At 56.5% G+C, this 16481-nt stretch overlaps 1 protein-coding gene across 5 annotated transcripts in view; it reads right to left on the bottom strand.

Moving 5' to 3' along the window:
• Positions 1-2248: 2248 nt before the first annotated feature.
• Positions 2249-16481, bottom strand: part of KRBA1 (KRAB-A domain containing 1) — a 28246-nt gene continuing 14013 nt past the window's right edge. For 4 of the 5 annotated variants that reach the window (XM_073899338.1, XM_073899340.1, XM_073899339.1 and 1 more), the window contains 7 exons: positions 15158-15310; positions 14326-14508; positions 13287-13463; positions 13064-13195; positions 12067-12168; positions 11443-11604; positions 2249-10027 (listed from right to left, as the gene is read on the bottom strand). In XM_073899338.1, coding sequence (XP_073755439.1) covers positions 9105-10027; positions 11443-11604; positions 12067-12168; positions 13064-13195; positions 13287-13463; positions 14326-14508; positions 15158-15310 — 1832 coding nt within the window. In that variant the 3' untranslated portion in view covers positions 2249-9104. The remainder of the gene's footprint in view (positions 10028-11442; positions 11605-12066; positions 12169-13063; positions 13196-13286; positions 13464-14325; positions 14509-15157; positions 15311-16481) is intronic. The other variant, XR_012380393.1, reaches the window with a different exon arrangement.

Genomic DNA, 16481 nt, shown 5'->3' with positions numbered 1-16481 from the left:
CCCCGAGGGGACGCTGTCAGTCCGCACTGTTCCCCCGCGAGGCCAGTGCACCCTCAGGATGGCCACTTTCTGCCGGGGTGACTCACCAGACAAGTGGTTCTCCCCCCGCCCCGGCTCCTCTGCATCTGTTCACTCCTTCTTCTCCACGGACCAGCTTTTCTGCCTCTTTATGCCGGTGGCATGGTGAAAGTGGCCTCCCACGGCTTCCACGTTTACCTGTTACCCTTGTGGTCAAACGACTGACTGACCTCAGTTCCAAATTCCTGGAAGAGAACAGTGGCTAGGCTAAGGTCACGTTTACCCCCGCTCTGATCAGCTGTGACCGGGGGCCGGCACCATGTGGTCTTAATACGGGTGCTCAGTGCCTGCCACATGGGAAGCACGTGAGAAGTGAGAGATGTTGTGGGCTACTTGCACTGCTTCTCCATACTCTTGCCGTTCCCCTATCTTCTGTAGGCAACACACATTATCTGACGGTGTCTGTGGGTCAGAAGTCCAGGCACAGCCCAGCTGGGTCATCTGCCCAGGGTCCCCAGCGTCCAATCAGGGTGTCAGCCCAGCTGCTTTCTTATCCGAGGCTCAGCTGGGAGGAATCTGCTCTGGACTCACTTGGCCTGGCAGACGCATTTCCTGTGGCTGCAGGACTGGGGGCTGTGGCGGCCTGCTGGGTGTTGGTTGGAGGCCACCCGAGACCCGAGGTCGCCTGCAGTTCTTCTGAAGGTGGCTACGTTCAGTGCTTACTTCATCGGACCAGCCAAGAGAGTGTCTGCTGGTAAGACGGAGACTCATCAAACCCCCTTACCCCGAGGCGCAGTCAGGTTTGAGAACCACAGACGAATGATCCCTGAGATGCTGTGGAACATTGAGTCCCACCTTTCACTGCACAGTGATTCCTGTTAATTTGTCTAAAAGAGGGCGCCTGGATGGCTCAGTCAGTTACGTGTTTGATCTTGGGGTCATGATCTCAGGGTCCTGGGATGGAGCCCCACCTCAGGCTCTCTGCTCAGTGGGGGATCTGCTTCTCCCTATCCCTCTGTGCTCTCTCTCTCTCTCTCTCAAATAAATAAAATCTTTTTAAAAATTTGTCTAAGGGGCGCCTGGGTGGCTCAGTCGTTAAGCGTCTGCCTTCGGCTCAGGTCATGATCTCAGGGTCCTGGATCAAGCCCCGCATCGGGCTCCCTGCTCAGCGGGGAGTCTGCTTCTCCCTCTCCCACTCCCCCTGCTTGTGTTCCCTCTCTCGCTGTGTCTCTCCGTCAAATGAATAAATAAAATCTTTTTAAAAATTGTCTAAAACACCCCTTTTCCAGTTGCATGGCAGGCATGAGACTGGGGGCGAGGGGTGGCCCCTTCCAAAGGATAACACCCACCACTCTCTGAGGGCTTGGCCTCGGGACTATCCTGTGACGGCAGCGGCGTCTCGGGGCGACGTGCGGCTGCTCCGACAGAGGAAGCCTGGACCCACAGAGGTCGGACAACTTGCCGGGGTAGGCAGGGACTGCAGGAGGTCTGCCCGTCGCACCTCCCGACTCCAAACCTGCCTGGGTCTACACCCTGGCTCCACCGGGAGCTAGTCCCGTCACCCTGTCTCCGTCTGCAAAATGCAGGAAGTGCAGGTACCAAAGCAGCCGTCGGGCGGGCTGGCGGCCGCCTGTGAGAGCCCCAAAGTGAGCCGGGCGGGAGCCTACCAGCGCCCGCCCCGCGGCCTGCGCTCTGCGCGTCAGCGGTTCCGGGAGCGCTCCCTTCTCCCATCTGGGCACCGGCACGCGAGGCCTTGCTCGTGTTGTCCCCTTACAAATTTCAATTTCGCCTCCTCTCAGCTTGGGCTGCCATACAGAACGCCGCCCACTGGGTGCACAGACAGCTAGACATTTCTTTCTCCCAGTTTGGGAGTCCGAGATCAAGGCGCCGGCTGGCTGGGTTCCTGTGAGGCCTCGCTACCTGGCTCGCAGGCTCCCCGTGTTCTCACGGAGGGAGCAAGCTCTCTGGTGCCTCTTTTCTATAAGGGCACGAATCCCATTGGCCCAGGGCCCCGCCCTCATGACTTTCTGTCACCCTAATTACTTATTCCAGATATAGTCCCACTGGGGGCTAGCGTTTCCTTCAACATGTGAAGGGGGCGAACATGGTTCAGTCCACAGCAGGCCTTTTTAGGCTTTCCCCAGCAGAATGTGAGACAACTTCTCCCTTTATTTTTTATTATTTATTTATTTGGGTGGGGAGGGCAGAGGGAGAGAGAGAACATCCAGCTGAGCACTGAGCCCCTTGTGGGGCCCCATCTCACGACCCTGAGATCACGACCTGAGACGCCACCAAGAGTCAGATGCTCAACCGAGCCCCCCCAGGCGCCCCCAACTTCTCTCTTCAAACCTGGTTCCTCACCTTCCCAAAGGTGTCCTCCCTCGCAGACTACCCCCGTGAATAAACACTAGATTCCCCGTCTTGAATAAAAAGTGCTCAAAGGTGTTATTTGAGGCCCCCCTCCTGCTGGAGGCTGGCTTGGGCCACAGAGGCCAGCCCACACGCCCAGCCCACCCCAACGCGGCTGAGCAAGGCTGCCTGACCGTGCCAGGTGGGGTCAGGAAAGACAGTGCGCGTCCTATGCGGTGTGGCGCGGCGTCTGGGTCAGTAGCCTAAGGGCGGGGAGCGAAGCCACCACTATGTCCAGCAGTGGTCCTCGGCCACCTCTGCTTTAAGGCCACCTCAGGGCCCACCTTGAGGGGTGCACCTGGTGGGGGAGAGCCTCTCTCCCTGGGCTGTACCCTTCTCCCCCTTCCTGGGGGCCGGGCCTTGGTTGAAGGCTCAGGACTCCTCACTGGCCCCTCTGCTTGGCTCTCCATCCCTTTCCCCAGGGCCAGGGAGGAGACTCAGTGTCCCGCGTCGTGACGGGCTCCTCTGCCCTGTTCCCTCAGCCAGTAGGCAGAGGAGTGCTTTGCTTTGCAAGCTGGAAATCATCCTCCTTGGCAGATGCCTCTCCTCCCTCATGTCTTGCCCACACCTGGACAGCCCGGACTACCTATGACGTCGCTGAGGCTTGTGCATTGGGTAGATGCGCCATGAAGGATAAGAGCAGGGCAAACAGGAAGCTCGGCTGCAGGAACGGAGAGAAGAGGCAGAGTGGGCAGGCCAGGGGAGGGGGGGGTTCTCTCTCTCTCCAAATATTTACAGATCTTAGGACAAAATTTCAACATTGTACATGGATCTTTGAGGTACATGTTAATAATAAGGTATCTTCAAGGTACAAATTCATCTCCTAACACATCTGAAAGGTATACAAAGTCTCAAAGAATCACCTCACCGATAGCCAATTAATTACACATGACCCCTGAAGAATGTTGGGGTCGAGGTCAAAAGTCCACCTATAACTTGACTCCCCCAAAGCTTAACTTATAGCCTACTGCTGACCAGAAGCCTCACTGATAACATAAAGGCAATTAACATATATTCTGTATGTTATATTATTATTTACTGTATTCTTGCAATAAAGTCGAGAGGAAAATGTTAAGGAAATCATAAGGAAGAGAAAATATATTTATATTATTGTACCGTATTTATCAAAAACAACCCGCATGTAACTGGACCACACAGTTCAAACCCGTGTTGTTCGAGGGTCAACTATACAAGGGGAAAAGGTATCCTCACAGGGAAGAGATCTAGTGGATTTCATTGTAATCAAGCGATCACGTTTATCATCATGGAACAGGTTGACAATATACACTTCCTGACAGGAAACAATGGAAAGGACTCAATGTCACCGATGTCGTTGACTCACTCAAAATGTTGAACTTGAATCCAACCATGAGGAAACAATTAGGCAAATCCAGGTAATGGGACGTTGTGCAAGGCAAATTCTCTGACCTATTAAGAAATAATGTCACAGAAGAAAAAAGAGTAAGGGAAAGTTCTAGATTAAAAGAGATGAAAGAGACACATGGCAATCATATGCAATGCATGATTCTTAGTTGAACCATGGACAAAAAAATTGTAAAATCATTCAGGGGACAATTGAAAATTTCTGAATATAGACTGCATTGTGCAGCGATCTTCTTTAAGGTTTATTTATTTTAGAGAAAGAGTGCACATGGGGGGAGGGGCAAAGGGAGAAGGAGAGAGAAAATCTCAAGCAGACCCTACACTGAGCATGGAGCCTGACGTGGGGCTCAATCTCACGATCAGGACCTGAGCTGAAATCGAGAGTCAGATGCTTAACCAACTGAGCCACCCAGGTGCCCCTGGGCAGTGATGTTATTATATCAATGTTCAATTTTTTGTGGGGTGTTAGTAATAGTATGATTATACAGGAGATTTTTCCGCTTAAGATATATGATGAAATATTTTGTAGTTAAATACCCTGATGTCTGAAATATACCTACAAATGGTTCAGCAAAAAAAGAAAAAAAAATCTACATATATATGGAAAGAGAAAGGGAAAGAGAGACAGAGAGACAGAGAGACACAGAGAGAGACCCAGACAATGCAACTGTGGCTAAATATTAACATCTGGTGAATTCTGGATGAAGTGTATATGGATGTTAATTGCACCATTCTTTCACATTTTCTGCAGGTTTGAAATTAAAGCGAAAAATATCAATTCCACTCCATGATATATATTTGTAAAACTGATACAGCTAGCTACTGTGAATGTCAAAGAAATTATGTGTTTAGAAACAATAGACTTTCCCTGTCCAGATCCCTAAAATGCACATATTCAGTGATCCTATTTCCGGAGACTTGAAAACAGGAAAAAAAGCCATGAGCACAAAGCTGTTCACTGCAAGGCAAACAGTAGAAAGATGTCTAAATAACTGACCGGCCTCAGTTGCCTGGAATATTGTTCAGCGATAGAATTACAATGTGAAACAACAGGGTCATGTGGAAACGCTGAGGCTGCACTAACAGAAGGGGGCAGCAGAGAGCAGCCCCCAATAACAGGCTGAGTCAGGCCCCACTATCTCTGAGATTTGTGATTTAGGACAAGCTACTGAACTCAGCACCCCTGAAGCTCAGTGCTTGAACCCGTAAAACGGGGACAACAAACTTTACCTTTTACGATTGCTCTGAGGATGAAATACCTTGCAAGCCCTGAGCACCATTCCTGGACAGAGGGGAGTGCTTACAGAGTACGAGCCGAGCCGTTACTGTTGTGACTATTTCTTCCCAGTGCAGGAATCTCGGTGGAGGCACCCACTTTGGACTTTGCTAATAAAGTGGACTTAGTCAAACAAAACGTGACCATGGACGAAGGGTACCGATGGTGGGGAGCAGCAAGGAACCTGAACGGCCTCAGCTTGCGCAGGGAACGGTGAGAAGCCCAGCCCAGCTCCGACAGAAGTCCCGCTGACGTGGCCACTCATGGAAGGCTCTGGATGCCAGCCCACTGCCTAGGACTTGGTTCCATGCCTTCTGGGGGGGGGGGGTGTCACTGGAGGACCTGCCCCACACCGCCCCCCAGCAAGGCGGCCGCCGGAGCTGGAAACACAACAGGATGGCCTCCTGTAGTCCTATGGTTCAGTGTTCCATATATTAGTTGGCTTGTTCAAATCTGTATCTTTCCTGCTTTGTTCTATCAATTTCTGAAAAAGATGTGCTAAAAACTTCCAAACATGATTGCAAATTTGGATGTTTTTCCTCCTAGTTCTTTAAATGTTGCGGCTAGGGACGCCTGGGTGGCTCAGTGGTCAAGCATCAGGCTTCGGCTCAGGTCATGATCCCAGGGTCCTGGGATGGAGCCCCGCAACGGGCTCCCTGCTCTGCGGGAAGCCTGCTTCTCCCTCTCCCACTCCCCCTGCTTGTGTTCCCTCTCTTGCTGTCTCTCTCTGTCATATAAATAAATAAAATCTTAAAAAAATAAATAAATGTTGACGCTAGCAGAGGGAAGACGAAATGACCAAACAGACAAAATCCACAACACTGTCAATTAAAAAGAAAGTAGGAGGGGTGCCTGGGTGGCTCAGTCAGTTAAGCATGATTCGATTTTGGCTCTGGTCATGATCTGGGGGTCATGGGATAGAGCCCCAGGTCGGGCTCTGTGCTCAGCGGGGAGTCTGCTTGTCCCTCTGCTCCTCCCTTGCTCACTCTGTCTCTCTCAAATAAACAAGTAAAACCTTAAAAAAAAATAAAAGAAGGCAACGAAGGGAAAAAACCCAGAATAAGTGAGACAAACGTAAGCATAAAATAAGACTGTATACTCAAATCTAAATCTATAATTACACATAAATGGATTAAGGGCTCTAAATAAAGAACAGAACTTGTCCAGCTGGATTAAAAAATAAAGTCCCACTGTAGGCTCTTTCCAGAAGCCACATCTGAAACAGAAAGACACAAAAAAGTGGAGTCAAGTCAGTCTGCCAGTGTGTCAAGCTCCTCCGGGAGGGAGTGGTTACATCAGGGCATGCATCAGGCAGCAAACTGTGGTCTGCGCACCCTCCCACCCCCCTGGCAGCCCCGCTCCCACTGGACCCCTCCACCGGCCTGGAGGCTGTGGGGAGCCCGCTCAGACTGACAGGTTAAGCCCCTTCTCACTTTCCTGCTTTACAGGCTGGAAGGCAGAGGGCAGACTTCAAGGGCCCCTGAAATGAGCTCAGGGTGGGGGAGGTTTGTACCCTGGTCAGTCCGCAGCCATTCGCTGAAGATTCCGCACAGTGGGGGCAGGCAGAGCTTCAGCCTTCTCTGCTCTCCCCCTGCTGCCCCCCCCCAGGCCCCTGGAATTCCTGAGTTCAAACAGGCCCCTCTGTTCATCTCACCAAAGACCACATTTCCTTGTGAAATAGGTGAAGGAGATGCACACCGACTAAACTGCATACAGATTTTCCACCAAATTAGTGATTCTAGATTTTCCAGTTAACAACCATAAAAGCTTTTTGTGCTCATGGGGCAGTGGACCTGTGAGGCGAACACGCAGATCAGGAAGCTTCTTACCATTCATTTTATTATTTGTTTTCCACATTCTCCAAAAAAAAAAAAAAAAAAAAAAAAAGACTTGAGCTTCCTATATGGTCGGATTGGGTCTGGACCACCGAGACTGGGCTCGCCCCGAGCATCCTTGTCTGCAGCGCAGGGGAAGGCTGGAAGGAGGGTCACCCAGCGGGTGAGGGCACGTGCCCGGCTGCCAAGCACCGACAGGGGTGCAGTGCTCCTGCAGGCTCCGCCAAGGACAAGCTCTGCAAATTCAAGGTCACCTCTGCCCTCTGAGCTCATTTGCTCCTTCACTCCTGCTGCTAAGGGTCTGTGTGATGCCTGATATTCATGAAGTCCACCAAACAAAACCTTAAAATGCCATTCAAAGTGGGTGTTGACCACCTCCATGACCGCTGCTGACTAGGGGCAGAAGGGACAGGAGGCCAGCGGGCAGGACTGAGGGGGGGCTGAGCAGGGGCACCCAGAACCCTCCTCCTCCTGACAGCACCCTCCGCCCCTCCCCCCAGCCCTGTCCTCCCCTCTCCATGGGCTCCGAAACGTGCCCAGCCCTCGCTCGCTGAAGCCCGAAAAGGAATTTACTCATCTTCCTGAGGTCTTTGAGGGGAAAGTCTAGAAGTTTTTTGTTCCTTTTGCCCTTATCAAGTATGGCTACACGTGAAGACACTGCTTCTTTTAAACATTCAATGACATGATCTTCTAGACATTAGCTTCCGAGACAGTCCTCTTGGGACTTAGTCCTGAACAGAGGGCAACGACCCCACTGTGACCGGCGGGCAGCCCAGCCCCTCCCCCTTCCCTCCAGAGGGGCAGCCAGGAGCGCAGGCCAGGCCCTGCCTGTGTCCCGGGACCCAGAGCAGACATGACAGCCGCAGGCCTACAGCCCCTTTTGGGCCCCGAGTTGGGCTGGGCCTCAGCCCTGGCACCTGGGTTCCCTGACTGCTGAGCTGACCACACCAGCCCGGCCCGGTGGCCCCTCCCGGGCAACGTGCACACAGTTCCCGAAGATTCTTCACATCCAGTAAGGACGAAAAGTGGGAACATAAGGCTGGGGGAAAAGCTCTGAGCCTGGGGAAGGACATGAGGCAGGTAAGCCACAGGCAGGACTCCCAATATACGACCGAGTGGGGTGGGGCCCAGAGCAGGCCCTTCTGGGGGCCTCTCCTCCCAAGACGAACTCAAGAAGACCAACCCAGTCCCTTACACGTGTTATGTTTTGAAATCCATGTTGAAGTCCTAACTCCCAGTACCTAAGAACATGACCTTACTTGGAGACAGGGTTTTAAAGAGGTGATCAAGTCACAGTGAGGGCACTGGGGCGGGCTCAGTCCGACGCTGTCCCTACACAAAGGGGAAATCTGGACGCACGCGTTGGGGGAGAAAGCTACGTGGCCATGAAGACGGCCAGTGAGAAGCCAGGAGGGAGCCCTGGGGCAGACTCTCCCTCACTGTGTCAGTAGGAGCCGGACCGGCTACCACCCTGAGCCCGGACTCTGGCCTCCAGGCTGTGAGAGTGAGTGTGCGTTGTTCACGCTTCCCGGTCTGTGGTCTGTGGTCTGTGCTCACAGTATAATGTGCGGGGCTCTTCTGAGGACCCATCTGGGAATTCTGTTCCGCAGCTGATCTTCCCAGCCTTCCGGGACACTGCGGAGTTCTCTCGAGGGTGCAGAGAGGCAGGCAGCTGAGCCGACTAGGTACTCGTCCTGCTAAGAGAACCAACAGTGGCCCTGGTCCGGCCCTGCAGGGCCCCTTCCTAGGAGCCGAGGGCCTTTCCCTCAGTCCCCCAGTTCTCCTGTCAGACTCCACACGGGCAAATCCAGCTTCAGCCGAGGGGCAGGGTTCTCTCCAAGTGAAACCCATGCCCTCGATTTACCAGGAAAGCAAGGGCCAAGCCCTCCTCAGTGCTGAGATCAGGAAGGGCAGATGCTAGGAAGCGGGGTGCTCGTGGTCCCTCTGCAGCGGCTGGAGTGCCCAGGCAAACGTGGTGTGCGCACGCGTGCAGGCCCACCAGTCACCTGCAAGCTACGACAGTTCCAGTGGGAAGGACAAGACGGGGAAGCAGCATCTGAATGAACCTGAGCCAAGAAGACCAGAGGCGTGGCTGAGAAATGCACCCCCAACAGCGGCCTCCCTGAGCAAACAGCGTCCTGGAGTCAGGGGTGCTCAGGCCAATGGCAAAACTCCCAGCCCCTTCACAGCCCAGAAGTGGGGAAGGTTCGGCTGGAGCAGGGTGAGGGGGCGGGACAGCCCCTAGGAGAAGTGGCCAGGCTCGGGACAGCTTCAGCAGGACCGAGCCGATGAAGAAGGTGGTTAGGGGCCCCCCACCTCGGCGCCCTATGTTCCCCACCCCACAGCTGCTCCTCAGGGGCTCTCTGGCCCCCAGCCATCAGGCTGTTTGGATCCTTGGGCTGGCTGCCGGCCCCAGGCGGCACCATGGCTGCAAACTGCGGCTCTGCATCTACCCTGGCTGCAGAAGCCATCTGTGGGGGTAAGGCAGTAGGCACTGAAGGGGTCGGGGGACTCCGGTGACCCCCAGTGTGTCCAAGGGAGGCATGCACAGGCACCACGGCGCGGCAGCTGCGTGCTGAGGAGGGCGGCTGCTGGGAAGGGCTGGAGTTGGGCCCAGAAGGTTCTGCCGTGGGGGCATCTGGAGGCAGCTGAGATACGGGGCGGAACCTTCGGCAGGAGAGGCCTGAGGCGTCACCAGCCCTGCCGCCTTCCGCCTGACTACGCAGGATCTTTGGTTTCGGCCTGGTGGGCCCCTTCTGTCTCCAGTAGGGGAGGTGTCTGTGAGCAGGGCCATTGGCCCAGCGAGGTCCCCGGGAGGGGGCCCACGGCCAGGAAGCCTGGCACTTCGGCCCAGGGCCCCGAGGGCGCCTCCCTAGCCGATCCACCTGGGTCCTCATGGTGGCTACTTCCTGAGACAGGCCTGCCAGGGCCGCGGCCAGCCGATCCAGCTTCTCCGAGAGGGCGGCGCCAAGGCTGCGGAGCTCGGGCTGCACAGAGCTTCCGCAGGGGCACGGCTGGGGGGGCGCCTGCGGCAAAGCCGGACGGACGGTAGCTGCAGGGGGTGGCTCAGGCAGGCCTCTGGGAAGTGACTTCCTATGGGACCCGGCTGCAACCAAAGCAGGGACACGGGATGAGCGTTCACAGGCTGTCGGAACCTTTCTCTGCCCCCAGGGGACTCCTTCAGCATCCTCCCCATCCACTAAGGCCCGGCTTTAGATGGGACAGAAGTGACTCAGGCTTGAGAATATGGATGCCAGTGCTCACGACATCAGAGGTGGCGCATCTCCTGGCTGCTCCCCAAACTCATGGACAGGATAAGCCACGGGCTGGGTCTCAAGCTGTCCTAGGACAGTGAGTGGCCTTCCCACCTTCTAGGAGAAGGACCACTCTTCAGGGCAAATGGCATCCCAGACCACCTAACGCTGCCCTACTGTGTCAGTGGGCAGGGTCTGGAGAAAGCTCAGCAGACAGCAAGATGCCAAGGCCGTGGACAGCATCCGGGAGAGGGGCCCAAGAGGGCCAGAGCAGCCAGGGGCAGGATGCTTCCAGTGACGCAGGGGACTCAGCACATCCATCCTGACCTCTACCCTCCCAATTCTGAGGTCAGAGTCATAGGATCTTAGATCTTATTTTTTTAAAAAACCACCTAATCCTTCACTGTAAAGCCCCTTGGAACTGGCCTCCACTCCAGACAAACCTCACAAGAAAGCCCGGTTACCACCCCTGATTGGTGGGGCTGACCTGCTTTCCCCCAGTCCTCTGCACCCCAGCCCAGCTCTGCCCCCTCTTCAACACCACCAGGTTACAGACAGAAAGAAGTGACTTGTGGAGCACCGTGGGCACCCCTGATGGGCTGGAACGCTGCTTGGTCAGCTTCTTCAGGAAGGATCTAAGCTAAGGCCTGGCGACCTCTGGCCAGCTCAGTGCTCTCAGTAAAACGGCTGTGCCTGCAGAGCAGCGGAAGGGGCAAGCCAGCGACGGAGCCCCAGCCAAGTGATGGGGTGAGGGTCTCGGCGCAGGCCCTACAGTGAGCCAGGAGACCCAGCCCCACGCGCTCCCTCCGCGCACCTCTGACAGGTACAGGGAGGAGCTTGCTCGGGGTCAGGTGTGATGCAGAACCCTGTCTCTCCAGACGCCCTTGGCCAGGTCGCTCAACGCTACTGGGCCCGTTTCCTCATCTCTCTGGAAAGTCTCCTCAAACCCCAGACTTTGAATCTGGGTGTTATCTACACTGGAAGGCTCGCCTCTAGGAAGTACTTTTATGAAAAAACCAGCTATTTCTGTGAGAAAACACTGAATGAAATAGCAACCTAGAGTTCGAGGAGAGACCCTTCCTGCCTATGACCCTATGAAGGCTGCTAGGTACAAGCCTCCCCCAGGCTTCCGACCAGCCTGCCCCACGGGAAGGAGCTGAGCAGAAGGGAAGGCAGGTGGGGGGCCACCGCAGGTACCTATCCCCTGCCCAACCCCTGCCCACAGGGCTCCTGATGACTTGAGGGGACAGGGAAGCCCCAGGTTCACCTGCAACACTTGGTCTTCCATTTCCAGACCCTGGACCCCTGGATTCTTCACTGACCCTGGGCTTCCAGGACAGGGGCCCAGGGGCTGATCCAAGAGGCTGGCAGGGCCCTGGGCCAGGCCTCTTCTCTGGCTGAGGAGCAGGGCAGGGGTTCCCAGCTGCCCCTGCAGAAAGAGCACAGAGCACCGGGGGCATGGATACCCCTTCTGACATGCGGATATTTGGACATGGCCTAAAAAAACTGAACTTTCAACTTTCAAACAATGGTTAAATGGGATGCAAGACAGATACAACTGGCCTGTCAGGGAGCCCAACCCTGGCTGAATGGCCTGCTGGGGCATGTGTGAGGAGGGTAGAGTGGATTCGTCCTGGAGTCCTCCGTAGCCAGGGTTGACACCTCTAGCTCTACCACAAGGTGAAGGCCGGAGGGAGCAGATGGAGAGGACCATGATCTGCAGGCCCCACCCTGGTGAGGGGGGCACCTTATGGGCCATGGGAAACTGGCCCGTGCCCAGCCTGCTCTGCCGTGTCCCACGGGAGGAACACGGGTACGGCCCAGCCAGTGCAGGGGCCAAAGGCTGAGTTGGGAGGGAGCTCCCTTCCCCAACTGCTCACCGCACCCCTACCTCCTCCAGCACTGCCCAGGGGGCCAGGCCGGCCCGGAGTTTCTGAGTACACGTCTCTCCAGGGCAACTGGGACCTGCCCCCTGTCTTCTCTTCTGCTTTTCCTGCGGGGAGAAACACCGGGTCAGGCCTGGACTGAGGAGCGAGGCTGCCTGGGGGCGGGGGGGGGGGCGGGGGGGCAGGCATTTGACAGGATGACCTCGAAGTTCTCAGAAGACATCCATCTTGGGTAAACATACAGTCGGCCGCTGGACCCAGCGACGAGCAAACCCTCCAGACATGGAACCAGGCTGCCCTGCCCGACCTCGTTCAGAAGGCCCAGTGTCACGGAGATTTAGATAATTGGCCACTTGAGCGACCCCGCTCCCCCCTCCCTGTGCCCTAACTCCCGCTAGGATGTTTTAAATTCCCCAGTGAAGAGCAAACCCGCCGAACCCAGACACTGCACTCTGGAGCTGAGTAAAGGCAGAGTCCCGGGCGTGCGCGTTACTCTTGCTGTACCTCTCTACCTGGGACCCCACGGCATGCCCCGCGGGGTCTGGGGTCATAGATCCTGTTCCTCCAGGGTCCCTGATGGCTTTTGCTGACATGCGTCCTATGATTCTAAGAACCACAGGATTTACCCCAAGGTGGGGGGGTAAATGTCCACGGGGCTCCCTACGAGTAACATGGGCTGGGAGAGCGCCCCAGGCATCCCTCGCTGAGAGCATCACCTCTGATAGGCTGGGGACCAACACAACACTATATATGTGTACAGACGTTATTAGCACATACAACGTGTAGGTGTTCTAGGGAGAGAGCATGTATATGTATTAGGTTCATTGCCCGGCTTTCTAATTCAACACACTTGTTGAACAATGCTGGGGCCCTGGGCCCTACCTTCTCTCTCAAACCCGGCTGAACCTGCAGGGAACTCAAGCATGACAAAAGCAGAGAACTTCCGGCAAGAGTCAGGCAAAGTGAGAATCCAGGCCCCCTCCCAGGAGTCTCCGGGCTCACCTGCACCGAGCCTGCAGCGGTCCCCGGGCTCTGCTCTCCCCGGGCCTTCACCAGGGCTGCTGCCAGTGGGGGCGCCACCCGGGCGTGGGGACAGAGGGCCAGGGGCCTTGCAGCCAGGAAGACGGTCCCTCTCTGGCAACACAAAGCTGGTGTCAGGGCAGTGGCTGCACCCCGGGGGAGGAGGGAATGGCTCCCTGGCCTCCTCTGTCCCCTGCAAGCTCACCCTGAGGGAGCAGCTGCCAGAACTCGTCTCCTTCTGAGCTGCTGAAGCTGGAGCTGGGGCTGGGGCTGGGGCTGGGACTGGGACCTGCCAAGCAGGCGAAGCGCAGGGGCCTCCCGGGCAAGATCCCCTTCAGAGAGTTCTCCAGACAGTGGAGTGGGGAGGGCTTTGTGGCTGCGCCTGGGCAAATGACAACAGAAGAACATCCTGTCCATCAGCCTATGACAGGCAGGAGGACCCCCTACTTTAGTGCACAGGCACGCAGAGCTGGTCCCCCTGCAGTTCAGCCAACGGCCCCACACAAGCTCTGGGAGACCCTCTCTGGCCATGGAAGGTGGGGAGGAACAAAGCCAGCGGGGAACTTTCCTGAAGTCTCAAGTCCCTGGTACCAGCCGCCAGCAGTCTGGCTCCAGACAGGCTCCGGGTGTTGAGCCCAGCGGCCCCTACTTGCTTCACTCGGGACCAGGGGCCCAAGAGCAGAGACTCAGTCCTGTCCACAGGAAGCCTCCCAGAGCCAATTCTCTTCTGCTGGGAATATTTAGAAATACCACATTTATCCAAGTAAGCCGGACCCTGCCAGCCGACTCCGGCAGGGCTAGGAAGGAACACCGCTGTAAGTACAAATGAGCAGCAGCAAGAGCAGAGGGAGATCCCCCCACCCCCATTACCCACCCCCCACCGTGACCCCAGGCAACTACTGCAATAAAGGAAATAACCAGTTGTCTCCCAGAGAAACCCCAAGGCCACTGAAAACCGTCCCCCCCTTTCCTTTCAGCGACCCATTTACGGTCTTCTTCCAGCACACCTCGGAGCACTGCAGCCAGGAGTCTGGGGAATGCTCACACGCCCCAGCACGCACCCCAGCACGCAGCCCGAGCCGAGCCGTGGGGCAGCCAGCACACTCGCCCCAGCTGCCCGGGAGCCAGGCGCTGCACTGGGGTGGAGGGAGCAGAGGAGAGGGAAGGGGGAATCGAGTCCCTCATCAAAGATTTTATTGGGAGGGAAGACATGCCACGGAACAGCAGGACAGATGTCAGCTCACCATCCTGGGGCCACCTCCATGGCCCTGGCCTGGTGGCCCCATGGTCTCTGAGCCCTCGCTGGTAGCAGATGGGGCCGCTGCTGGAGGTGAGCGCCTGGGGGCTGGCCAGCCGGAAGCTCCGGGTGGGTGCTTCCCCCTGACTCTGTCCCAGATGAGCTGGCTCACAGGCCTCGCCTCTCAGTCCTGTTTCAATGAGAAGCCAAGAGGCCTGTCAGCCCCATGGGGTTGCCCACTGAGGCAAGGAAGTCACTGGACAGAGCACAGCTTCCACCACTGTTGGCTTCTTGGGCAAGTGAGCTCCAGGTGCGGGACACACGCTAGGCCTGCAGGTGTTCCCGGGAGCCGCCCAAACCTTCCAGGACCTCTTTATCCCCAGACCTGGCCACCTGGAGTCCTGGGGGCCCCACAGCTCAGCGAATGTGCCGGACACCAAGGCCCTCGAAGCCAACACAGCCAGGATCGAAAGGTACTCCGCTGCTAAGGCCCTGGCTCAGGCCTGGACTCGAGCAACAGACGGCAGGGCTTGCAACTCACCTGCTTGGCCCGTCCCAGGCGCGCAGCCCCGGCTCCAGCCCCGGCTCCAGCCCCGGCTCCAGCCCCGGCCCCAAGCAGCCCTGGGTGTCCTGCCCTGACTCCACCCACCACTCAGAGGCTGGCGGCACTGTTTGGCTTCCCGGCCTCACACAAGCTTCTGCCCAGGCCATTTCCACCGCGTCTTCTCCTCTCAGGGCTGGAGGTGGGCCTGCCAACTGCGTGGGGGGGACAGGGCCGGGGCTGGCCTTGTGAGAGTCGCCCTTCCCTGCTCTCCGACGCTGGGGCAGCCGTGCTTTACCTTCCCTGTCTGCCGTCCAATTCTTGGGCTCCGCTCTCTGGGACCCCCTGTCCCCTGCTGAGGACCAGGACGAGGCTGACTGCGGCCTGAGCATAGGTATCTCTCTGAGACAGTTCTCCAGGCCCTGGAGCGGGGAGCTTCCCACTGGGCTTCCTGTGAAAACCCAACATTTGCAATCTTGGATGGTCAGGGCTCAGTCTCTGCAAAGCCTGGGAGCCTCACCGCCACCCCTGTGGCCAGGGCAGCTGGGGCCACGGAGGAGGCTCAGAGGACCTGTCATGCCAGGCACCTGGTCCCCAACACGTGTCAGTCCTGGCTGTGGGCAGGCCCACTTGGGCTGGCCCTGGAAGAAGCCAATCTGTCTGAGCCATCGACACAGAACTGGTCAGTGGGCTGTGACAAGGGCGATCAGCCACAGGCATGACACCCTGCTCCACCCCTGGGAGGGAGGCCACCATGCTGCCTCGCCCGCAGACAGCCCTGAAGCCCCCTCCACTAGTGGAGGGAAACGCTAAAGGTGCCTTCACCTCCAGATATGATGTAGCAGGTTGAGAAGACCAACACTAGTGCAGTCGCAACTTGGGGAAAAAAAACAAATAAATCGCAAATACTGCATTTCTAGTGACAGAGCCGTGGAAGCAGCAGAAAGTAGATGAGCCGAAAGTCCAAAAAGGAAAGGCCCTTCCTGCGTGAGCTGACATCGTGGCCATGCTCTTTCTGGAAGGCATTTGCTGACGCCAGGCCAGGCAGGGCACGAAGAGAGAGTATCAGAGCTTTGGGCTGCCGCGTGGGGCCGGAACATTAAAGTTCAACTACAAGAGTCCCAAATGCAGTTTCCCTGAGTTCTACAGCAACAGAGGGAGCTGGGGAGCTGGGCTGGAAGCTTCTAAAAGGCAGCACGAACTCTCCTGTGGTTTGGGTTCCTTAGAAAGCTAAGTGCACCCACAGAGGCCGCACAAACAAGCAATGTGCTAACCCCTATGGACGGGTACCGAGCAGTGGTTAGGAGGGATGGGGTGCTGCTAGGGTCCAAGAAAAACGCAGACAAAATTCAGGAAGATGCCAAAGGGAGATGGTAAAACAAAAGGCAAGGTGGAAAGCTGCGTACAGAATGCTACCGCCTGTGTGAGGGAACCAGCAGCTGGGCCGCGCAGAGCCTGCCCTGGGAAGGGGAGAGAACGCAAGGGGGGATTGGGGGGGGGGGGGGGGGGGGGGGGTGGAGGGCGACATCATCTCTCCTCTGCAATCTTTTATAGCTTTTGAACAAAACCCTGTGATTGCCTATTAAAAACTAAAACTTAAAAAGAAAAGTTGGCTGCCCTGG

The sequence above is a fragment of the Callorhinus ursinus genome, unplaced genomic scaffold (genome assembly GCF_003265705.2).
Source record: "Callorhinus ursinus isolate GAN/ISIS: 27379988/994484 unplaced genomic scaffold, GSC_fseal_2.0 scaffold12, whole genome shotgun sequence".
Taxonomy (NCBI): domain Eukaryota; kingdom Metazoa; phylum Chordata; class Mammalia; order Carnivora; family Otariidae; genus Callorhinus; species Callorhinus ursinus.
The sequence above is the reverse complement of the archived record's forward strand: the minus strand, read 5'-3'. Positions and strand labels throughout refer to the sequence as shown.